This window comes from Phlebotomus papatasi, chromosome 2 (genome assembly GCF_024763615.1).
Source record: "Phlebotomus papatasi isolate M1 chromosome 2, Ppap_2.1, whole genome shotgun sequence".
NCBI lineage: Eukaryota > Metazoa > Arthropoda > Insecta > Diptera > Psychodidae > Phlebotomus > Phlebotomus papatasi.
In genome coordinates, this window is record NC_077223.1 from 15212020 (window position 1) to 15236976 (window position 24957).

Consider the following 24957-nt stretch of genomic DNA (forward strand, 5'->3'; position numbering starts at 1 on the left):
ATTAAAAAAAAACAAGATTTTAAATTGTTTGTAGGATTACAATAAAAATTCCAAAGAAAGATTAAATAAAAATTAAATTTGATATTTAAGTGCAGAGTGAATAAAAGTATAATAAATGAATTCAAACCTAAATATGATTTAGATTTTTTCATTGTTTGCTCGCTAATTGATTTTTTCTTTCTACCACAAATGCTGCAAATTTCACTTTCACCATTTAATTTCACACACTTACAGTATTCATCAACTATTTTTCAACAATCTACACTCAGTCCCGGGATTATGCGCATTTTCGGGACCGAAAAAACGCGCGAAAAGGCATTATGCATCGAGAAAATTTGCATACCCGCAAGAGATTTCTTTTGGACAAATCGGCCGTGGAACGAATTTCGCGAGGAATAAAGGTAGTTACGACAAAAAGATTCAACTGTTTAAAAGAAGTGTATTCATAATTTCATAATTCGTAGTTTTAACCTGAGTTCTTCAATATATTGATAGAATATTCAAAAATATTTACCTTAATAAAATAAATTAAAGTTTTATTCTGAAAAATAAGCATAATGTTTTTAAATTTCCCGCATTACAAAATAGTACACTTTAATAGTAAAAATAATATACATAGTATAAAATAGTATACATTAGGCGTATTCCAAAAATGATTTCATTAATTGACTCCCAATGGTAGGCAAACTTGCATAATTGTATGTGCATAATACCGTTAGGTGCATAATCCCAAAGTGCATAATCCCGGTACTGAGTATAAAATAGATTACTATTATTAAAGAAAACATCCAGTGCTTGTTTAATAGTGGTATTTATTAAAAAAGTCATTTAATTAAACAATTAAAGCATTATAAAAGTATGAGTACCTTTTTTATTATATTACAATATCAAAAATACTTAAATTATTTCTTAATATATGTGGTACAAATTTGTCGTTTTTTGCAGCCGAAAACAATAACACCAATTACAAGGAGACCCACAAAAATCGTAAGCGTAACGAGAATCCAAAAGAGCTCGTCAAAATTCTGATTATGATTCCGGGCATCTAGTTCATCCAACCACCAGGTCCAAATGTTTCCAAATTGTCTTGGATCACATTTTGGATCCGCTTTAACATTTATAGGTGCTAGCATTGTCATAGAAAAATCATCAACTCGCTTTTTGAGCATGGCTACTCGTTCAGGATCAATTGATGCGAGATTGGAAATTTCACAAGGATCAGAGTCAACATGAAAGAGGCATGGAGCTTTCAGTGGCTCACAAGGAATTTCGGGAAGGCTGTCTCTATTGCATTTCGTTGTGGCCAAATTTCTTATATCCAAAATATCATATTCAGTCAGTTCTGTTCTTGTGTAAGTACTTAAAATATTCCATACTGAGCTCTCTCGGACAGCTGTGGTATACTCTTCAACAGAAATAGATTGATTGGGTTCTATTTCTCCATACCATTCATCATATTCCCCATTCAATCTTGTCCCATTAACATATTTCCATCCATTCCTGACATAAGAACTGTAGCCAGTAATTGGATCAATATTGTGAAGCACTTCACTTCTTGGACTTGTAGAATTTTCATTCAAAGCATTCCAAATGTTAAATCCATCCATTTCACTGAGATCTTCTGCAGGTATTCCAGCCAAGCTAGCAAAAGTAGGCAACCAATCTGACGTGTGTATCAGGACGTTGCTAACGCCTTGTTTCGTTTGTAGCAGAGGACTCCAAATAACAGCTGGAACCCTCACTCCTCCCTCAAATGGACTGTCTTTTTGCTGAAAATAGAATATAAGACCCCAGTTGATAAAGTAGTTAAACATATGATTTACAAAAATTTAAAAGAAAGTCTTTAGAAAAATTAGTTTATGTTTTAATATTTAGTATATTGACTTATAGGGGCGGAGGGCTGCTCTAAATTTGTGGGTGGGGGCTTTAATAGTTAGTTTGCTTTCCCACTAAACTATTCAGATATTTTACTTAAAATTTAGTATTTGGATGACAGAAAGATCGCTACGGTCTTCTGACATTATAACGTAAATCCAGTAAAATAATTCTCCACAGATTTTTTTTTAAAATTATTATTTTGAACCATTAGACTTGCTAAAACGTTTCTAAACTAAAATGGGAATCGCTAAAATTCTTTTCTAATTGAACCTAAGTGATATTTGGAAAAAGTCATATGTTCAGCACATTATTGCAAAATTTTATCACAAATTATTCTTTAAAAAAACTCAGAAAAGTTTCTGATTTTTCATTTTTTAACTTTGATATATTAAATACACTTATTAACCGGTATTTTCAATACAGGTAAAATTGATCGGTCAAGACGGTGAAAAAGCCCAAACAAAATCAAAAGCAAACACTCAAAAATATAACACATGGACAAGAAAAGTCATGCACTTAGATAGTGGCAATTTAAACGTTTAGAAGAGATTGTGTCGCCGAGGCGCTTCAGAGAACTATTTACAGGGGGTCTCGGGATTACGCATATTTTCGGGACAGAAGAAAATTGGGCGAAATGTCTAGCATGCAGAAAATTTGCATACACTAAAACGATTTTACAAATTAGTTGCTAATGGTAGGCAAAGTTGCATGAGTGTATTTGCATGATCTCATTCCCGATATGCATAATTCTGGGACTCCCTATATTACATAATCTCTGGGACCCCTATATTAGTCCACAATTTGGTATTAATTTCTTTTTAGTAAAACAGTAAAAAAAATTTTGGCTGCTTTACTATGATTTTCATTGTAAATTTTACATTAAACATGTAATCGTGTGTACTAATACACATTTGTGCAATTTTTACACATTTTGTCTGAAAACTGTGTATTTTGTACACTTTTTATTTGAAAACTGTGTAATTTTACACGAAATATGTAAGAAAATATACAAAACTGTGTAATCATTCCCAGTTGATTACACGGTTTACAATTACATCAAATTTTAATTACACATTTTCGGATTACACGTTTTGTTGAAATACATAATTTGTGTAACTTTACAAGAATAATCGTGGTAAAAAAGCAAACCAACGATTATCCTTGTAATTTTTTTACTGTGTATAAATGATGTATAAATATATACCGATAATTTCATAAAGCTCGATCGTTTCTTCTCCTCAAAAAAACAAAAAAAACAGACATTGCGAAAATCAGCTAATTTTTGGCCTCCAAAATCAGGCCCTTCCCTTAAAGGGTTAAATTATTATAGTATTCAGATTAAATTTAAATGAACATGCTTGTCTGTTCACTTTTTACTGTTATCCAAATTCAAATATTTCTTAAAATCTTTTATCAAGAATAGGTATCTATTTTTTATCAAGGATAATAAATTTTGTTTTATAAATGTCTTGTCCATTAAAACCTTCGAAATGCGACTAGACGTATTTAAAAGTACCTTTGTTTCCTGATATAACATATTAGTTTGCATATGCAAATCATTAGTGGTCCATATTTTAATTAAAAGACTTAAAAGAAACATTTATTGGAAATTTTATGTGAATATCACAGATAAATCGTAAACAGCTGAGAAATTGCATATAAAACATTTTTATGAGCTTGTAACAATAAAGATATTTACATTTATATGCATAGCAATAAAAGAAATTTTTGTAGTTATTTAAGTGATATTTTGTGGAAAATGTGTATGGGAATGCTTAGAAATTACGCGACAATTAATTAATTAATTACGCGTTAATTAATTACCTAATTAGTTGCTTGTGAAATGTAAAATATTTGTTAATTGCTGAGAAAAAGTAGTCGTTATTGAGGTCGATCGATATTTTTATCCAAAGGCAAAGTTTTAGCATAACTAATTAACATCGCGGCGCAATACTAAAAATTTGAATTTAAACAATTAGTGCTCCAACGGATGTCAGTGACAATTTTGCACTGACACATTAGTTCTCTGACATTCACCCTGACATTCACTGATAAGAAGTGAGAGGAGTATGCAGCGTCTGTCGCCGAAAACAAATTTTCATCGTAAAAAACTTGATCAAAATAGTGCTTCAACAGTGAAGTGTGTGACATCGACGGCAACAGTACGGTGAGTTGATGATTTTTCAGTTTTGTTAGGGATTCTGCATGAAAATTTTTTGGTGAATAGCATAATATTAATATCAATGGGAAACCATTAGCGTCGATTTTGTATAAAAAAAAGTCAGAGTGGGAGGACCGCGAAAAAAAGTGACGCCGAATATGTTTGGTTAATTAAGACAGTGGCGGAGGCTGGGACGTCTTGGATTTTTTTACACCATTTTTTTACACAGCTAAAATAAATTATTTTCTTTTATCTGAGCAACGGTCAGTGATAAATGTGCCGAAATGTGACCAAAATGACCATTTTCCAACGGATTTTCCAACATTTTGGTTCAAAATTTTGAATTTGCCCTTAGGGATTTTTCTTCATGAATAATTTTCTCAGAATATTATTTGGCTCCCAAGCTCTGAAAATAATGGTGTAAATTGTGTGCATCAACCATTTGGGGCAGTAATCTCGAAATAATTACACTCTATTGAATAATAGAGGAAGAAATTATTTTATTTCAACACTAATTGGACCTCAATGGCGTTAATCAACCAATTAAAATCATTGTGTGGTGTGTTTCTGGCATCCAAATACACAAATCACAGTGACAGACACTTCTTGGAGCAGAGATTCATTAGTGAGAATTTTTTTTTATGTTTCATTATCTTTGTTACTTTTGCGGGATGGGTGTTTTGCTACGGATAGAGGGACGTTACTTAAATAATACCACGTGTATAGGGTGAGGATTGAGGACAAAAGGGCTCAGGTAGGAAGGAAAACAAAATTTTTAGGATATATCGTCCTTTTGGTTTTAATGAGTCCCTGTTCATTCATCATTTTTCTTCCAAAAAAAATTTTTTTTGGGAAGAACAATTGTTTGAAATCCCTTTCGAAATACCTGGAGAGAGCGAGATGAAATGAAACGATTTAACATTCAGCCAATCCCTAAGAAGGAGCTGAAAAAAAATTTGCCAAGAAGCGCATGTAAAAATATGGCGGTAAAATAATCTAATTACATATGAATCCAAATGTAAATGAGAGACGAAGGAGCGCAAAAGAAATCACGGTGATGGGAAGAATGAGAAAAGAGAATTGCCGCTCTTGGGCCTGAATTTTTCGTGTTTTTGTTGTTTTTCTTTAATTGCGAACCGAAACAAAGGCCAAAGATACCTCTTGGTATAAGAAGAAAACTGCGAAACGGCGAGATCATTGTTCTGGGGAGGAAGAGTGCTATATAGATTGGTCTCACGACAGTGTAATCAGAAAGTGTAATCAGAAAAAGGTGAAATGGCGTTATGCGGGTGATTCGTTGTTGTGAGTGAGATGGAGCGTTTTTTTGTTTAACTCCCATGCAACTCATCGCGAAAATGTATCTTGTTGGTCTCACCAACCAATACAGAATGCCATAAAGGAGTAGCGATTTTATAAGTGTGACACCTATTTTATTCTTCATTTTTTTTTGTATGCCTGCTCCTTCCCTCCCGATTTCAGCGGGGGATATATATTTTCAAGAGGAGACGGCGCATGTAGGAGAGCGAAAGACGAGAAAAAAAGAGTGAAGAATAACAATCATCCGACGTTTTTCCCTTGCTTCTAAAAAGAGAGGACCCTTCTTAATAACGTGTCTTTTTATCGATTCAGTGTATTCTGATATATGGAAAATACTTTGGGGAGAGGAGTATTGATTGAATATGAATATGTGGCCCTTGAAATTGCACAGGATTCTGATGAAAAATTTTACTCTTTCACGCAGCATTTTCGCGTGTGAGTCTCCTCATCATCAAACATGGAAGACGGTTTTGCGCGTGAAATATTTTAATTGCAATCTTTTTTACATTTTACGCGTTCACAACACTAATCAAAACGTCGCGAACCTTTTGACAATTAACATCTGACCAGTGTTTTTACTCTGCACTAATTATCTCAATCATTAATTAATTTGCAATTTTTTTTCGCGAAAATTACTATTTTTTATCGCTAAAAAGGTGTCACAGAAGGTGTTACGAGATTAATTAATTAACAAGAATATCCGATAGCAGTGTGGATTTTGCAGCTAAATGTGAGTAATTGATAACTAAATAACATTGCAATGAGGAAAATAATTTTCAACAATAATTTTCCTCTCGCGACAGAAAATTGGTGAAAAAGGGGAATCGAGAAAAGATGTCGCGTGTGTTTTACGGAAGATTTGCATGCTGTAGTTTAATGGTGTAATTAAATCACTTTTTTACACTAACTATTTTATTACGATGTTTTGAGTAAGAAAATCAATTGGAATTATTTTACACAATCTTTTTTTGATATGTAATATTAGAAGTACAATTTAAATTAATTTAATTAATTAAAAGGATTTTAGAAAATTTGCTTGTTATATAAATTAATTTTAATTTTAAACGTTTAAAAAAGAGGGGTTCACTAGTGTGCCACTTTGATTTTTTCTCTAATGTTGTAATTTGATAATCTCCATCTGTTTGCTCTATAGTAAATAATTAAACAAAGTTAAAAGTGAGAAGTACTCAAATTACAATAACTTTGCATCTACATAATATTTTTCATTAGACTAAAAATGATTATTTACTGGTGTATTCAGGAGAATTTCTTCAATTTTATGGTTTAATGTTCTAATCATTCGTTGATGTAAAAAAATGTAAAAAAAAACTCAGCTAAAACCATTGAAACCGGTCCTGTTGGATTTTCGAAGGTTTGAGGTTAGATGTTTCATTATTTTTGTTTATTGGTTTCATATTGTTAATTTTCGGTTACAAAAAGGCTTCTCGTCTTTATGGGTTCAACTTGGCTTCAAAAAGCTCCATATAAAAAAGCCTTTAGCCAGGGGTTAAGGTTAAACTGTCGGACTTTTGTTCAGTTTTAATGGTTTTAATCTTAAAGTCTACGTGAGCAATACTTTTCCTTCAACGAAAATAATTGAATAAGGTTCTGACATTGCAGAAATTTTACTATTTTTTCCTACACAGTTCCTTATTTTAATTTTTTTTTTTAATTTATTGATTTAAATCAATACCAATAGGGTCTGATCCTCCTACATGATTTGATTAAAGGATAAAAGGGGAGAGAAAAAAGATAATACAAAATTAGAAAATTAGAAAAAAGAAAAGGAAAGAATGAATTTAACCTGACCCAGCCTGGTAGAATGAGTCTGGAAATTATGTTGCTCAATCAAACTTTATATATCCTCTAACCTGGATCCAAGAAATTTATTGGTGATAGTCTTAGATTACAGAAGTTTTTTAAACGCTTTATATAATCATAATAATAATGGCGGCATAACGTTCCATAAACGAACTTAGGCCTTCCCGGAAGGGGAGTTCGGAATATCCATTAGTATTTTTAGCTGAGATTCTTTATTTCTTATACAGGGATGGGATTGTCAGTCCCATGCCCAGTGGAATCAAGTGCAGTGAAGCTCATTGGATGCACCTAACACCCTTAGCCCCCGAAAAATTCCGGATGACCTAAAGGGGATTTGAACCCGGGACACTTGCATCATAAATAGAGCGAGCGCTCTACCACTTGACCCATTGAGTGCCCAAAGAAATTACACATTAAAAATATAAATTGCCTAAATTCCAATATTATTAAGCAATATATTCTAATATTTTGATTAAAACTCTTTGAACGAATTTTTCATGACCTTATATGACCTTATATTATTACCTTATATGGCAAGGTCAATAAGGTCAAAAAATACGTTTTTCATGTGGTAAGAAATAGCAGCTTGGAATAATCCTTCGTATCCCTCCACAAGTCAACTCTTAGAACCCATTTTCCCTCCACTCCTCTCCTTTCCATTGAAACTCTCCTTTCCACCTAATAATGGGAACTGGCGCGATTTTCTTGATAGGGAGTGTATCCGGTGTTCGCCAGTGAGAAAAGTGGTCACCCTAAGAGGAAAACACTTTTTTGGTCTTGCCCAGAGCTTTCGGTCCCAATATGGACCTTTTTCAGTGGTCGACTAAATTGAGTTTTCGCAGCTTTTCTGAGGGATCGGTTGATTTTTGTTGGCTAGAAAAATCATCACCAGCAGGATGTCAGTATGGGGGGTCTTTTCTTGTGAAAATTTCTCACTATTTCTTGTAATATTTAAATAGGTTTAGAAAAATTGTGATGCGACTCTTTATGACGGTTTTTTCTTTTTTAAACCTAGAAAAAAACAGTCATAAAGAGTCGCATCACAATTTTTCTAAACCTATTTAAATATTACAAGAAATAGTGAGAAATTTTCACAAGAAAAGACCCCCCATACTGACATCCTGCTGGTGATGATTTTCCTAGCCGACAAAAATCGACCGATCCCTGAGAAAAGCTGCGAAAACACAATTTGTCGACCACTGAAGAAGGTCCATATTGGGACCGAAAGCTCTGGGCAAGACCAAAAAAGTGTTTTCCTCTTAGGGTGACCACTTTTCCCACTGGCGAACACCGGATAGACTCCCTAACTCCTTTCCACTTTCATGTTTTTCGAGATATGTTTAGAACGAGACATGGGATCCTGTTCATTTTGAGATACATTCTGGAGTATGTACAGGCGCACATTACTTTTAGAGATACCGAGGATTAGCACAATTTTAAGAATTACGAACTAAAAATTTTTTTCGGCCTTTATTTATTAGTAATAGGAATGATTGGAGGTCATCGGTGAAAAATGAAAAATTTCAACCATTTCTTTAAACGTATTTAGCGAGAGTCGAATTTGCGGAAACTTATTTGTTCAGAATTGGTATACATTACTGATTTATAACCCGTAAATGGATTGCAATTAACTCAGTCTTGTAGGGATACCAAGACCTTTTCAATGAACTTAAACATATCCAATTATTCATTTATTATAAAAATTTAATTAATTATTAATAAATTAATGTCATGTCAATTATGTGAATGTCGACTAATAGGAGCTTCAAGGGCTCCGATTTCTCAAAAATCGTAGTCAAAAAAAGCGAAGATGTGACATTAAAATTGGTGAAAGATAGAAATTGTGAGAGACCAAAAAATTGAGGAATTACAATATTGCTCGCTCTGTGGAGTTGGAGCAATTAAAATCCGTTGGGTTATACGATGCAATAAGCGTTGAAGACTTAATGGAAAACGCTTAAGAAGTTGGAACTTGCAACAGTAAATTTTATATAATATGTTAATAACATTTGATATGCTACATTTATTTAATGATAATTGACATAATTTTTTCAAGTTGCCTATGAAGCATTCTTAAATTAGTGTATAATTTCTTTCTGTTCAAAATAAGAGCTCGAGCATGAGAATTTGCATTCTTAGACAATGTAATAATTCTGTTAATTCAATTCTTTTAGACAAAACTCTTTGTAGATTCTGTACTATTATAATGAAGAATCCTGAGAAATCACATATTATTATTCTACGTGTAAAATAATGAACATCGAGAAACTCATTTACAGGATAGCGAATAAAACCGACTATTCGCCGAAATTTTCCCCATCACTAAATTTTTCTCCTATTTCTTGAGGAAAATGAATCAGTTATGGATTATTTTTTATCGCTTTGTTTTTTTCGTTTGCGCATTTTTTTCGTCCTGGAATAAATGTTTTAAGAGGGTTGTTTGGCAATTTCGTGAAGCGCTTTAATGAAAAATCAATATGGACAATCCATAAATTGGGGGAAAAGAGGGAAACGCGATGTTCAGGAGAAGAATGAACGACAATTTTAAAATGTATTTCACACATCTGTGAACGCTCGCGTGTTTCTCCCTTTTAAGTTTTTTTCAGTATTTTATTGTCTGCCGTTGAAGATGGTTTTCTTGAGCGTGTCTCATCAATTTTGATAATGATTTCAAGACTAGTTTTATTTTCAATCGCGAGATTTTCAACACGAATATATTTCCTCCTATATTGATTGTTTGTTGTTCTTATCATTATTTTTTTTATGGTGTTATGTACCTACAAATTAGGAGAAAAAAATGTTTATTTTAAGTGTCTGAAGTGCCCCACTCTTTTTTACGTGGTTGAACAATTAAGACATTTTATTTTCTAGAAAATCAAACACCATTAGGATAAGCAAATGGAAATATCGATATAACGGGCGTAAGTTGGAAACAAGATAATATTCCCTCTTTACTTTATATATCATTGTTGATTAATTTATATTTCTGTAGGGCTTTGAAATTTTGTATAAATCTAAATATGCTTAAAAATCTTAATTACTAATTTTGTAATTACTTTTATTAAAAATTCTTTTAATAACTTTTTCTAAAGATTCTTCTTCTTATTTTTTTAAGGATTAGCCCTCGACTAATTAAATATTTAATTATATACCTAATTAAAATTTAAGGATTTTCTTACTGTGTTTTTTTTTTATTTGTTTCATAGAAAAAATGCTGTCTTTAAATCATGCTTAATATTGTAGTAGGGATTTTTGCAGAGCAGTAACAAAGCGAACAACACTTCGCAGAATGTTCGAAGCCGTGCCTGCTACGAACTTAGAATTTGTTGTTAATTTCTTTAGCTCGGTTCACGAAAAATTCGAACAGTTTTTAAAGATCATTTTAATCATCTAAAAGAAGTGCGTCCAATAGGGTAATTTATTAAAAGTTGTACAGTGATAAAAATCGGACAGTGCTTAAATTCGGACACACCGAAAGTCGGACTTAAAAAGCCGGCTTCAGCAGACAAATACATTTGATATCTAGGTGTTTCTTAATTGACCGTTTTCTAATTTTCATCTTGTGGTCTATATCTAGAAGTAAATAACCGTGTTTCGTATCAAGAACAAATATTTGTTGGTTGAAATTGTTCAAGTGGATTTGTCCAAGTTTCCAAAGATCTTTGAAATATAGTCGCTTCGATCATCAACTGCCCTACAGTGAGAAAAAAAGAGGCTGCGATTAACTTTTTTCATCATAACTTTAACACTTTTTGGGTGTAAAAATATAACAGCATTTTTTAATGTTAATTTTACACCTTTTAAGGGTAAAATTAACCTGAAAGAAGGGTAACTTTAACCCATAATACACCTAAAAAAGGATAATATTTACACTGTTTTCGGATCAATACTGCAGGGTAAAATTAACATTTCCGAAATGTTATTTTGATTTTTTCGGATTTCTCTCAGTGTAATTGTATTTGCTGTTTTGTATCATCGTTTGTGGAAAATAATTACGCAGCTATGCGTCTTTGCGGTCTTTGCAATAAGTATAGATACAAATCATATGCAGATAGTACAGTTTCTGATATAAGGGATCCAGGAGACCATATGTATCAAAACTTGCGTTAAAAATTGATATTTATATTTATAAAGACAGATTTGGAATCCAGCGAAAGTGTGCGGTATTTCGGACACCTTCTTTATAAGTACTTTTTTTTGACTTTGAAACGTCATATTTTAAATAAAAATATTTTTTTTGTTAGTTGCTTTTCAAGAGTGCTTTTTGAAACTTTGTAAAATAATTTACCATTTATTTTCTTTAAAATAATTTCGAATTGACATAAAAATAAATAAAAATATAGACATTGTTATGCATACTATGTTGTACACTATGTCATAGACAAAGTCTACGCTGTGTGCAATATTGAACACTAATTTTTTCGAAGTTCCTTGCCATTCTAAAACTCTTCTAAGGCTATTTCCATACCATCTCGGTCGTAAAATATAATTTTGAGAAATAAAAGAAGTGTCCGATATAAGAAACATAATCTTACGACCGAGTTGCTTACAATATGTTTAATTTTTAATACAATATTCATGGGGAGAATATAAAAAAAGTTTACGAAATAAAAGTTATCTTGCGGTGGGTACAAGAAACCATTTTTGTAGACACAAATTAAGACAATCTTTAATGAATATTTCCAAATATTATTAAAAAACATAAAGAAAAATTAATATGGTGTTTTATCTCAGCCAAACAAAATTCTAAACTACATGTCAAGTGATCTGTCACATTATTCCTTAAATTTTTTCGCACTGAAGTTTCAGTAAAGTATCATTTCTATATGGTATATATAATTTAATAAAGAATAATTTAAACTAAAATCATATTCAAGATTAAATAAATTTTGTGTTAATCAAGGGGTAGATAACTGCCGCTCTTGGTTCACTCGTGTGCCGATCTTCCGATTATTTCAATAAAATTTTAACCGATTTGTCAATTTCTGGCCAAATTATGGCGATCCGTCGATTTCTTAGAAAAACAGTGCCGATCTGTCGATATTTTGCTTTAAATCGGTACTAATCCATCGGCACTCACGGTTCACACTCATTAACTCTTTCCGGACCGCAGCATATGCTGCAAGCCAATTTCACAATTTTTTAATCAAAAATATCTAAGCTCAGGAATTAATTGAGGCCCTACAAAAAATATTTCACATTTGGACATCCTTATAGTATGTAATCATCCACAAGAATCGGATTTTTACCAGTTCTGAATAATTAAAAAACATTGTTTTTCATAGAAAATGCATATGCTTCTTTGGGTACTACAGTCCCAAAAGAGACGAAAGAGTTAACTCTCTTGTGTTAATTTATTTCAAAACGAATAAATATTTGTAGAAAATACATTTTCATTAAAAATTCCAAGATAATTTCATAATTTTAATCAAATTAGTTGCAGATTCATATGCTTCTCTTAAAGTGACCGATATTATAAACTGTCCGAAATAATGACCCGTGTTACCCTTAATATTACAAATTATTTTATGTTTTAAATATTATATAACACAAAGAGAACGTTGCCAATTTTTATAGGCTGAGCTTTTAAGAGTCTCCTTACTATAAATTAGGATGAATGATTTTGAATTTTGCATTAAAACATTAAAACAAAACACCTTGGAGGGAAAGAGTTGTTAGAGAGAAGACAATAAAATCCTTAGTGAAAGTTAATTATATAAAAGTGCTCTCCTTTACAATTCGAGCAAATATTTTCTTGAATCTCTTACTCACCCCTCTCAGTGGCCAATTGGAGGCTGTTGTGGAGTGAAGACCATGAGTGGGTCCCCCGTTGTCTGAGTAGAAAAGAATGATGGTGTTATTGAGAATATTTTTCGCCCAGAGTGCATCGACAATTCTCCCAACAGAACGATCGAGAGCTGCCACCATTGCAGCATAATATCTCCGCTTCTCCCCCTCAATATGCGACATTTGCTGGAGATCGCGATCCAGCGCTTGAAGTGGATCATATTCATTTGCGGCGTGTGGGGCGACTTGAGCGACAAAGAGAAAGAGTGGACCCTTGGAGGGTTCATGGTCGCGAATAACCTTCGATGATTCTTCTGTGATCGCATCCGTCGCATATTCACCCACTCTTTCACGATAAATATGATCATTTTGACGAAAATCAAAGCCCGCACTGTAGTTCTTATTGGTCATCTTGAGTGTGTAGTCGAAGTAGTCAATGTAGGGTCCTAGGAAGCCCACATGGGAGTCAAATCCCCTTTCAGTGGGGATATAGTGTTTCCTAGCCATCCCCAAATGCCACTTTCCAACTATCCTTGTCTTGTATCCAGCTTCTTTTAAATATTGAGGTAGAATCTTAAAGCCAGGTGGAAGTCCCCATGGTTCATCTGAAGGGATGACATAGTGCTGCATCCCCAAATGGATGGGATACTTTCCGGTTAAGAGGGCAGCTCTTGAAGGAGTGCATAGTGCAGGGGCGTAATGTCGATTGAGTATTAGACCTTGATAACCTAGAGCGTCGATATTTGGGGTGGGTATTTGATTAGAACCCCGAAAACTAACATCATTTGAGCCCTGAATAAAAGTATAAAAAGTAATTTTAAAGAAATTTTGAAATTATCTTAGGGAAAATCAGTGGTCAGGTTTTGAATATACTAGCCTTTGAAAATTACACTTTTTCTTTCTTCTAAAAGCAAAAATTCTATTTTGTGAAATATAAGGAGCAGATTGTTTGCTTTAGGCGCTTTAGGATAAGAAATCATGTTCAATATAAGAAATGTTTCTGTGATAAAAAAATGCGATATTTCAAAGCTACAGTAGACTCTCGCAAATTCGGCTCTTTTAAGATCGGGCTACTTTATAATTCGGGCAGAGGTTACATTTGAAAAAAGTTTGTTGTCATTTTTCAAGTTTGATTATGATTATCAAATGAATCAAATATATGCTCAAATTTAGCATGGTTTGTCTTAGTTTTGATGTGATTTTGCATTATTGAGGGATTTTCATGCAATTTACGTTATATATGGGTGTGTAAACTCAATATCTATATGCACATGTCGCCCGAATTTCTGTCTAATTCGGCTGACATTTCGGTCCTATATGCCCGAATTTGAGAGAGTCTACTGTAGTTTTAATAGAGTTTTTGTAAGGTGAATTGCATTTTTTTCTTAAGTTATTTTAATTTATAAACTATTTTGAAATAAGTCTTCGCGAATATTTTAAGTTTGTGGAAAGTTTATGAATATTAAAATTGTATTGCTTGAACATTAAAAAAAGCTATAAAAAGCTAACACTTTTTGGCTTTTATGTAGCGCTTTGTTAATGTTCAATGTTTATAGCTCGAAATTGATTGACAATAAGGAAGAGAATCGTGAGATTTTTATATACTTATACTTTCACGCATTGAATTTTATTTTTTGCAAAAGATCATATCGCGATTTTTGCACATTCACTATACGGTCTAAATTTTTGGAGATTGTAGAAACTCTAAATAGAGAGTCAAAGATAGAAAGTCTGAGAGCGCGTTAGGGGAGACTGGGGCAAAATTTGTCAAAACGAAAATTTCAATATTCACTATTTTCTAAAATAAAAGAGACTGAGGCTTGAAATTTTTATTAGCCTTCATGAAATTTCTTTAACTTACAATGTTTCAAGGGATTCGAGGAAGGATTATGTAAAATAAAAAAATAATGAAATTTTGAGGCCTATTTTTGGACTATTTGGTTTACAGAAAATATCAATACTGATTAGCTCAATTTAAGCACATTTCTCGTTAAGATAGAGAAAAATGATCTTCGACAAAGTTGTAGAGTATACCAGTAAATTTCCTATAAGAATATGCTCAGTATAAAACGTTTAAGTTTTCTCAGAGCTCGTGAAAGAATTAATTATTTATATTTAAGCAATTTATAAGTTCGAATTAAGATAACCTAAAAATTATTTAATAATTAATGCAATTTTAGAATGCTTTGAAGAATAGTTTAATAATTTTTTAATCAAATTTTTAGGGAATTATCTTTTTTCTCCCCTTTCCTCTTACCCGTTTTATAGGTCTATAGCCGCTGGCTCATTATGACTAAGAACCATAGCTAGGCAAAAATGATAAATAAATAAATAAATTTTATATAGTACGACACGAAAATAAGAGAATTGTATAATATTACTTAAAATTTAATTGATCAGACATTCCGTGTTGTCTGACTTTCCAACGCGTTCCTTAGTTCCCATTAATGCACCCTGAAATCATTGCCTTGGTTTAAATTTTGCAAAAACCTTTTCTATAGGGGAAAATGCCCATACCTCATACGATCCCAAGCTTCGCATTGACTAATTTTTTCTTATGTTTCTTAAGAAATGTGACTCATTGCACCCATATTTTAAAAACTAGAGGAAATTTCCCAGTTTTTAAAATATATTGCGGAGTCACATTTATTCAAAAACATAAGAAAAAATTAGTCATTACAAAGCTTGGTATTGTACGTATCATGGGCACTTTTTCCTAAATATTGTTTTTGTTTGGGTAATATGACTTTTAACCCTTCTTTCTTTAGGATTTTTCAAGACAAAAATGAATAAACCTTTCAAGAGTTCTAATAATTTATATAGGGTAAGTGTGCCAAATTTCGGCCAGCTTCTAATTTCGGCCACTTTGAGTGTAATTTCGGCAAAACATATAAATGAATTAAAATTATGTATGTAATCTTCGAATAGTCAATGAATTCATTTTGCTTTTAAATATTTATTCATTTTAGGATGTATTATCACAAAGACCGTTAAATTTTAGATATAATTTGAATTTAAATTGTGTTGTAAAAACTCAGTGTGGAAACAGTCTTACAAAAAATGTAACAGATCACTTGTGTTTGTAGCAGTCTTGTGATTTGTGGTGAAATGCAGAAGGTTTCCTTTCGATAGTTCTTCAGGTCTTCAGGACAAATTACACGGAAGATCTCAGGGTTTGTGGGTCATATAAACGTATTAAAGTAAATATTAAACTCGTTCCGTTTGACGTTTTGAAATTTTCTATCCGTTGCTTTACAAAATGTGGTCACAAACAAGGTGGCCGGTATTTCACTCAAAGTGGCCGGAATACTACCCAAAGTAATTTCCACATTTTTACTAATTTTTCAATATTTTAGGAACTGATTTAAAGAAAACAAAGATAATAAACTAGTTTTCAAGGTTCCACACAACCTTCCCGAAAAGGAAGTAACAAAAAATATCAATATGTATTAAAAATATTGCATTTCAAACTTAGGACTTTAGTGCTTATTTGCAACTATGCCGACATTGGCACACTCATCCTACCGGCAAGTAAGTACCGGTAAATCACTTATAAGTTTATCAATATGATGAAGTCCAAAAACTGTGTAAAGTGAATAGATTCAATTAATGAGTCAACTTAACTCAATCCCAAGGCCGGGAATTATATTTTACATAAATTAAGACAATTCACAATAAATTAAGACTGGTTAATAATCGGAAAAATTGATTTTTAGTTTTTATTTTCAACACTGTTCTTCGTACGTTTTTTTATTATATATTTTTTATGGTTTTATTTTGATAATAATTAGAAATTAATTTGAGAGAATTGAAAGTTTCTTGTATCGAATACGTTCTCTTTGTGAAGTCTTAAATATCTAATTATTATTAATTGATTCTCTATGAAAGCCTTGCTGGTGTTGCGTGATGCTGTAGAATTTGGGAATTTTTTGTATAAATTACAAGACTTGATTTACGCATTTCTACCTTATCTTGTAACGCAGGTTTACGCACTGATATATTATTTTTTTTTAGAAAGACCTTCAATGTTATTTAGGAAAAATGAAAAAAGTTAAACCAGTTTCAATGAAATATTTTGTCAATCTATAGACATCTTTTTTAAAAGCATTTATAGTATTAACTTCGTGTAGATGACCTCGTATAAAATTGTATCACTTCCTTCACTCTTATCTCAGGACGATGTACTTGATCTTCATTTTACTACTCTGCCAAAGTTTCTTATCAGAGGGATTAACTTTCAAAGTACTTCAACTTTATTCTTTGTGTTGAGAAATTAGTAAATAATAAGCATTTAACTTAAAAAAAAAAGTTTATAGTCACCTGTTTCAATATTGACATCAACTTAATTCAATATTTCTGTATTCTTACTCAACATATTTTATTTATTCATATGTCAGTCAATATGGTACTTTACAGAAGCTATAAAATAATGCTGTTTGTGCTGAGATTACAGCATTTTGTGGAAAATCTAGGAAAATGTCAGGACATATTTTAACAGTGGGTCTAATTGTGGTAGTGGCACATTGTTAGTGATTTTATTCGTTTATTTTTATTTTTTTTTAATAATTCCCTTTTATTTTATTTTTTTAAATTCCCTTTTATTTTTTTTTAAGTTATGTTACTTTCGTTTTGTTTCAGGTGCTACTTTATCTAGTTCCGCAAGCACAATTCCCATTCAGAGTCAAGGAAAAGATTGTAAGTTCTAACTCCAAAAATTCCCTACGAACATTTTGTGAAAATTTCCGTAAGGTGTTTTTTACATTATTACACTTATTAATGCAAAAATTACGTTTTCCTTACGTTAAATTTCAAATGTGATAACAAACTTATTGTGGCGTTTTTAAAGATTTTATTTATTTATTTATTTATTTATTTAACTTTTTTTCACAAGTTCCTGTTCCGTTTGTTTCCGAACAAACTGATGATTTTTACGACGATAAATTTTATCCCGATATCAGTGATGATAACATAAATGAAGTAGTAAGGGATAACGGGCGTAAAGGTGGTGATCGGGATAGACAATCGACACCTTCAGGAAAAGAATCCCATCCTTCAGCCACTCAAACTGGTGGTAGGAGACCATCGCAATCTCCATGCGGAGAATCGCGTCCTTCGGGATCTGCAACTAGTGGCAGAAGACCATCGCAATCTCCAAGGGGAGAATCGCTTCCTCCAGCCACTTTAGCTGGTAGGCAAAATTCTAGGCAGCAAGACAGAAGGCAGAATAAAAAGCTATCAGATCTATCAAAATATAAGAATTCTCCTGCTAGATATATATTCACAACAGGAAATGTCGATTCTGGTGAGATAAAAATTTGCAGAAAATCTTCTCTAGAATCCAAACCAAATTCAAATATTCCTTTTGTTTATTTTCATTCGAAAGGCAAAACTCCTGATGAGGAAAGAATATTCAGAACTAATAGGGCAGAATATGTCCTTGCAACAGGTGGCCCCTACGATAACTATGTGGTGGAGATAATTGACGGTCCAAATCCAAATGATATCGGTTTGAAGCAATCAACAACAATGGGTGGTGATAGCAAATTAATCCTCGATAATCCAAATCGTAACACAATTGTTGGACGTATCAAAACTTTCAAGGCTTGAGAAAAGAGGAAATTAAGCATGAGGTTATTCTTTTTCTTCTGTTTACTTAAAACTTCCAATAAATAAATAGCAAAAAAAAATAGCTTTGAAATTGAAATCTTCTAATCTATATTTCATTTAGCAATTATCATAAAATCACTAATTTTTGTCTGCTCAATGGAAAAAAAATGTGATCTCGAAACTCTAATTTCTTGACCACCAATTAACACTTCTAAGCCATTAAACATTTTCCTAAAACTGACCACGTGATACTCCTCTTTCATTATTAATAGCATGAGTAAATTCAAGGAATTACTACTAATTTACCAAAGAAATAACGAATAAATTGGGTGTCTTCGAACATCGTAGAATTGTTATTGCGGATATTGAACAAATCGCAAGTTGTGTAAGGTTTCGCGTAGAAATTGCGTCGCAGTTGTTGCGTAAAGAGAGAAATTTCTAATCGCTTTGGAGGATATTAGACATTCATCGAAAAGTGCAATTGCACTTTAGAGTTCGGTAATATTATTTCAATAATTCACTCACATATAGTTTATACTTTGTGATTTTTTGTAAGCAGAATTTTTTTATTAGTGTACTAACAAACTAACTGCAAGGTATACAATATTGAAGGTCTATTTATTAAATAAGATTTGCTGTACGATATTACAATTTATATTTTTTATGTGATAAATTAAATAATAAATTGCGCATAATATCACTTTCATACCTGCATGATTCACTTTACATAGAACTTTTTTCTATAACGCTCATTAACATTTTATAGCTATTTTTCATTTTTTTTTTTTCGTTGAAATGTACTTGGGTTTTATAAAATGAAGCATGGTACTATTGATTAAATTATATTGTTGATAAATTTCATCATTTTCATCATGTGATGGGTTTTAATAAAAGCAATATAACTTTTCATCATGTACCAAAAATATTGCGGCCCAATATACTTGAAAAGTAAGGGCCAAAGGGCAGGGCGGGAAAAAACCAAAAATATTTTTTGTTTAGAAATAATTAGACAAATTAAAAATTTTACTAAATTTGAAGAAAATTGCAAATTACTTAAAATTCTAATCATTTTGAACTTAATCATAACTCAAAGTCTTATATTTTCAATTATTTTTCTGTTTTTTAGAATTAAAAAAACAGAAATTTATTCACTCCCTAATTAAATTTGAATAGCTGCGGCACACCTTTTAGATCAGGAAAATCCAAAATTCACATCTCTTTCTTTCTCAAACATCTTGGATGTGTCTATCACATTCACTTGTACTCAAATTTGGATTGAACTAAATTGAATTTATGACGTTCAAAGAAAGAAGAAGAGTACGAGGGAGTGAGATAGACATTTGTAAAACGTTTGAGAAAGAAAGGGCTGTCAATAGTGACTTCGTGAAATTTTCCTGATCTGAAAGGTGTGCCGGAGCCAAAATTGCTGAAGTATAAACAGGAAAATTAGTAATATCTTTACAAAATCAAATTTGTTAAACTTCGGTCAGAAGGTTAATTTAGATCAGTAGAAAATATAAATCTTTACAAAAAATTGTATATTTTGCATAATTAGCATATTAAAGTAGTAGGTTGAATGAAGTTCTTTATTTTTTCCTTGCCAAAATTACACAGTTCATGATATTTTCACTACTTTTAAAGTTATAAATTGAGTAGTGAAGAGCCTTTATGGTTGAGATGTGGGTACTAATCGTGTTATTTTAATACAGTATATTAAGCGCTATAAAAATTTCAAGATAACTTTCTAAATTTTGGAAATAATGCCTTAAGTTAAAACAGAAAACTGTATCACGAGAGAAATCCGAAAAAGTCAAAATAACATTCCAGAAATGTTAATTTTACCCTGCAGTATTGATCCGAAAACGGTGTAAATATTATCCTTTTTATATGTATTATGGGTTAAAGTTACCCTTCTTTCATGTTGATTTCATGTTTACCCTTAAAAGGTGTAAAATTGTGTTAGTGTTAAAATTATGCCGAAAAAAAGTTAATCGCAGCCTTTTTATCTCAGTGCAGACATGCTGGATCTTCCCTACTGATAAAATTTAATTTTTTACTGCTCTTGTACAGTACCGAAAATTCTGATGTTTACCGGAAGAACACTTTGTTATTGCTAAAAGGTTAAAAACGTATTTAAAACTATTATTTAGCTTTGGTAAAACAAAATAAAATTTAAATCATTTAAAAGGATTCAACATTTTTTTTAAAATATAATTTGGGATATATAAATTTTTGAGAAGTCTCACTTTCGTCCTTTTTAAGAAACCCTCTTGTAACGTGATTCTACGAACGAAAGTAGTCTCTGTCCCATATCCTCCGCATTTTGTTCTAAAAGAAATTGAACCTACCTATAATTTAATTTAGATCTACAAATGTTTAAATTACATTACGTTAAGGCCTAGCTTGTTTTATAAATATGCGAAAAAATAGTATATTCAATGTAAACCCTCCTTCCCTTACTTGAATTAAAAAGCTAAGCTTTTAATCGTAAAATACGTTTATTAAGACATCATTATTTGGATAAGTATCTGTGCTAACTGCATTTACTTTGTATCTACATTCGTTGTAAATACCAAGCAGTAATACGTCATTTACAACGATTGCAAATAATTGTTTAGAAACTGTCCTGTGCATTTTCAGATAATCAATACTCCGGAGAAACTAACTGAACATGGGCAGATTGAATATGGTTCATATTTGTTTAGCAATTGAGTTCTCAAAAAAAATCAGCAGCAAAAAAACTGCTCCACCGTCCCCTATCTACTTCTAAAAAAAATATTCGTTTACTTAATTTTTTGTGGTACTTTTTGTATGCGTTTTTACGATGTATTTTTTTTAGTACTTTACTGTTCTCAAATGCTTCTACATAATCGACTTTCTTTGCATTGGTTCTTATCGCGATTATTTGATCATTTCGGAAGACAGCGGGGACTGGGGAAATCAGTCTAGACAGTAACCAACACTTACAAGAGTGGATAATGCAGAAACACTTGAGAACAGTAATTAGAGTTGGTAAATTTCAAGATATTTCATGAATTTCCGCCTAAAGTTGGTGGCGACTGCTGTGAAATTTCTGAAATTTTACTATCTCTAACAGTAATGTTCTAAAAAAAAATCGGGAGAAAGATTTCATTTTTCCTTTTAATAGAAATAGAACCATAAATTAAGTAATATAAGAATAGGGATGTCAGCATAGTGATTAGACTAGACTGAATACTCCACGGATTTCGATTCCAAAACAATCTTAAACCAGTTTTGCAAAATGAGTTTGTTTATCCAATTAAAAAATAAGAGATTAATTTGAAGAAAACTTTTTGGACTTGCCCTGGAGTCTTCGAATATTCTGTAATAAAAATTTTGATAATAATACTTGCGGAATAAGTTACAAAATTAGAAACCCTATAATATTTCACACTGAAATGAAATTTTGATGTTACAGAAATCTAAAATCAAATAAGTATTGAGATTCGTCATTGAAATGCACTTGAAACTGTGTGGCAGGGACTTGTTAAGCTAAACCAGTACGAATTTGCAAAATTTATTCTCTTATTCTTTTAAATGGGGTTTCTTCACCTTCTCGAAATTAAGTTTTTTTGCAGATATTTAGAAATATGAGTTCGTAAATTAAATAAATTTTAAATCCAAAATTTAATTAAAATTAAATATTGCACTAAATTATCTAAATTTATCTTCAGTCATTTTAAACAAGTTTTTTCTTGAACAAAAAACCTATATATTAAGATAATAAATATTCATTTTCGTCCGATCGGAATCTTTGTTTTCTGATTAGTATTATTCTAAATTATTCCCACGTTTTGTTAGCATTTGAGGAAATATAAATAAATTTTCATTTGTGAGTTAAGTCAATTAGGTTTTTATTAGGACTCTAGCATATTGACCGTTATATCCTTTATACAGGATATCGTTTAAGCTTTGTTGTTTTCTTTTCCTAACTTTAAATATTTTATCGTAAATTTCCAGCTTGACAAAATTGAGATAAATGGTGAGCGAAGCCTGTATAATCGGCTAAACTACACTATACGTGGTTTTAATATTCGTTTTGGATTTTTTGTTAATATTTTTTTATACATTTTGATTTAATTTCTTCTGTTTTCTGCAATATTACTTTCACAATAATCATGTCATCACATCCAATCCAATGGATGAATTTTAAGATTATCAATTAGTCTGGAAAGTGCAAAAAAATCGATAATTTTAGAGACACAATAAAACTTTGACAGTTAAGATAGGAAAATATGATGATCAATGATTGATTCATATGGGAGATTGGGGCAGAATTATTCATTAAATGATTTTTTTCTTTGCGTATAATTACTGAAAACATATTAGAAACATAATGATAAATATTTCAATGGATACGAAAGGAAGTGTTTATGGTGGTTTGCTCTGCATTCCTTCTCAGGCAAACTTATGACATCCTACTGTCCAATTTTACCCCTGATTAATTCTGTTCCGATCCCCGAGATTTCGTAATTAAGATAAAATATTACGTGAAATTTTCGAAAATCATTTCTATTTTTTTTTTTGGATTTTCACAATATCTGAATTTAAACAAAAAATTGCAGTTACTTATAATTTGCTTTTTTCGAAAACTTTTCATAAAGAACCTAAGATATTAGGTTACAAAGTGCTAAATTTAATATTAATAATAACAATTCTTTACAATTTTTACACACGTAGGGGTTTTCACTTGAGATTGCACATCGACTCTAAAATTTTCTCTGCGATTTCTCTGAATTCGCTTTTATCAGACCATCAAAAGAGTTTTTATTCGTACAAACTTGCTAATAAAATATTTTTTTCACCTTTAATTTTCAAATTAACCATCAAAATTGTTTCTCATGACGTAAATTATGTTAAGGAAAATTCCAGTAAATGTTTTTATTGTGACAATGACCTCTAAATGAGTTGAATTACCTGTCCAGAAAAACATTGAATGCTTTTGAGCAATAAAGGTGCGATAAGTGATAAAACTCCTAAGTACTGCTATAAGAGCTGAGAATCTTCGGTTTCGAAATTTTATCTATGTATTACCTTTAAATTAATGTTGATATAATATTTCACTGAATTCGATAGCATAATTTTGTATGCTTGCAATTTATGAATTATTTCACACTTTGGAATCCTACACTTGTTTGCTATCTCATTTGCGAACTTGTTACTTTAACTGGTTATGTGAAGAAATGAAAAATATCTTTTGGATTATTATAACAAATATCAGAATGACTAACCAAATCATCTGCTACAATTATGACAATGTTGGGTTTTTCGGAAATTTGTCCACTGATAAAATGATCTAAAACGATCACAAAATACACAAAACACAATAACATTATAAAAGGAAATTAAAAGTTATATCAAAAGCGACCGTGTTTGTGGAGAGAATGTCTCCGACTGATTGCTAGCATGTGCCCACTGTAGAGAATGCCCCCAAGACAACACTGTCACGGTTGTCTAGTCAATAAATTAATTCGCATTATCTCACTATAATCCGATACGATGTGATCGTAATATCATTATTTCTTTTTGTGAAATTTCACACTGATGACTTATTGCTTTCAATAATGAACTGTTTAAAAGTATGGATTAGAGTCAAATTAAAATGATCCTAAGTTTTACCCACGAAGAATTTTAGAAAGATTGTGAGTAACATAAAAAAAGAAGACTTTCAGCGGTATTAACTCTTTCGCGTCTTTAGGGTAATGTCATGACTCGGGGAAAAAAGTTTTTTTTGGGTATTTACATTAATTGAAATCTATCTGTTCGTGCACGACATCATAATAGAAGGATGTAAGATTCTTGGCTCATTTTCTCAAGACTCCAGTTAGATTTCAATTAATGTAAATAGCCAAAAAGAAACTTTTTTCCCCGGGTCATATATGACCCTAAAGACGCGAAAGAGTTAAAACGTAAGAGACTCTGTGGCGCCACTTCTATGATGTAATCGCTAGCCTGGTAGAACTGGAAGCGCTTCAAGCAAATTCAGTAGCGAATATAACAAATAAATAAGAAAATAGAAACATAAAGTAGAAATAGCAAGATCACATGAACGTAGAGTATTTAAATCAGGATGATTAGAATAAAAATAACTACAAGAAATTCCAAGAGAAGGTCTAAAAGATATGGAGCGCCGGTTTATCAGTCTCTGACTCAATTCGTATCTGGAAATTTGCATCCATAAAGGCGCGATCGCAGCTTGATCTTACGTTCTGGAGTGAAGATCAACTTATTGAAACAGAAACACAGTAAGAAAGAGGTCAATGAGATTATAACTTTTTAATTGGATCAATACCATTTTGATACTTTTTTTTAATATTTTGCAATCGTGACAATTTCCTTTTAAACTTGTTTTTGGCATATGGATA

The 24957-nt window shown here is 31.6% G+C and overlaps 2 protein-coding genes across 5 annotated transcripts in view; one reads left to right on the top strand and one right to left on the bottom strand.

Moving 5' to 3' along the window:
* Positions 1-795: 795 nt before the first annotated feature.
* Positions 796-24218, bottom strand: LOC129802742 (arylsulfatase B-like). 2 transcript variants are annotated; one of them, XM_055848789.1, is made up of 3 exons: positions 23627-24218; positions 12950-13756; positions 796-1769 (listed from the first exon to the last, which is right to left on the bottom strand). In XM_055848789.1, exons 1-3 carry the CDS (start codon positions 23669-23671, stop codon positions 903-905), a joined length of 1719 nt encoding a protein of 572 aa, XP_055704764.1. In that variant the 5' UTR covers positions 23672-24218; the 3' UTR covers positions 796-902. The 2 variants fall into 2 exon arrangements, with proteins under 2 accessions (XP_055704764.1, XP_055704763.1); XM_055848788.1 differs by having other exon boundaries at positions 23824-24183.
* The window catches only part of LOC129802741 (uncharacterized), a 30029-nt gene continuing 8438 nt past the window's right edge, over positions 3367-24957 (top strand). Inside the window, exons 1-2 of one of the 3 annotated variants that reach the window (XR_008751814.1) lie at positions 3983-4045; positions 17603-17659. Coding sequence is in view for 2 of the 3 variants with exons in the window: in XM_055848785.1 (XP_055704760.1) it covers positions 3948-4045 (98 nt within the window). In the remaining variant the exon portion in view is untranslated. Of the gene's footprint in view, positions 4046-5583; positions 6087-17602; positions 17660-24957 lie in introns of those variants that run through there. The other 2 variants (XM_055848785.1, XM_055848786.1) reach the window with 2 other exon arrangements.

Bases quoted from the DNA above. Each gene is read 5' to 3' on its own strand.
- LOC129802742 (XM_055848788.1), bottom strand. From the start codon at position 23,925: ATGTTATTGTGTTTTGTGTATTTTGTGATCGTTTTAGATCATTTTATC. The intron at 13,757-23,823 runs GTTAGTCATTCT...ACTTTTATTCAG, and splicing joins TAATTGTAGCAGATGATTTG to GGCTCAAATGATGTTAGTTT. The intron at 1,770-12,949 runs GTGAGTAAGAGA...TTCTATTTTCAG, and splicing joins CCAATTGGCCACTGAGAGGG to CAAAAAGACAGTCCATTTGA.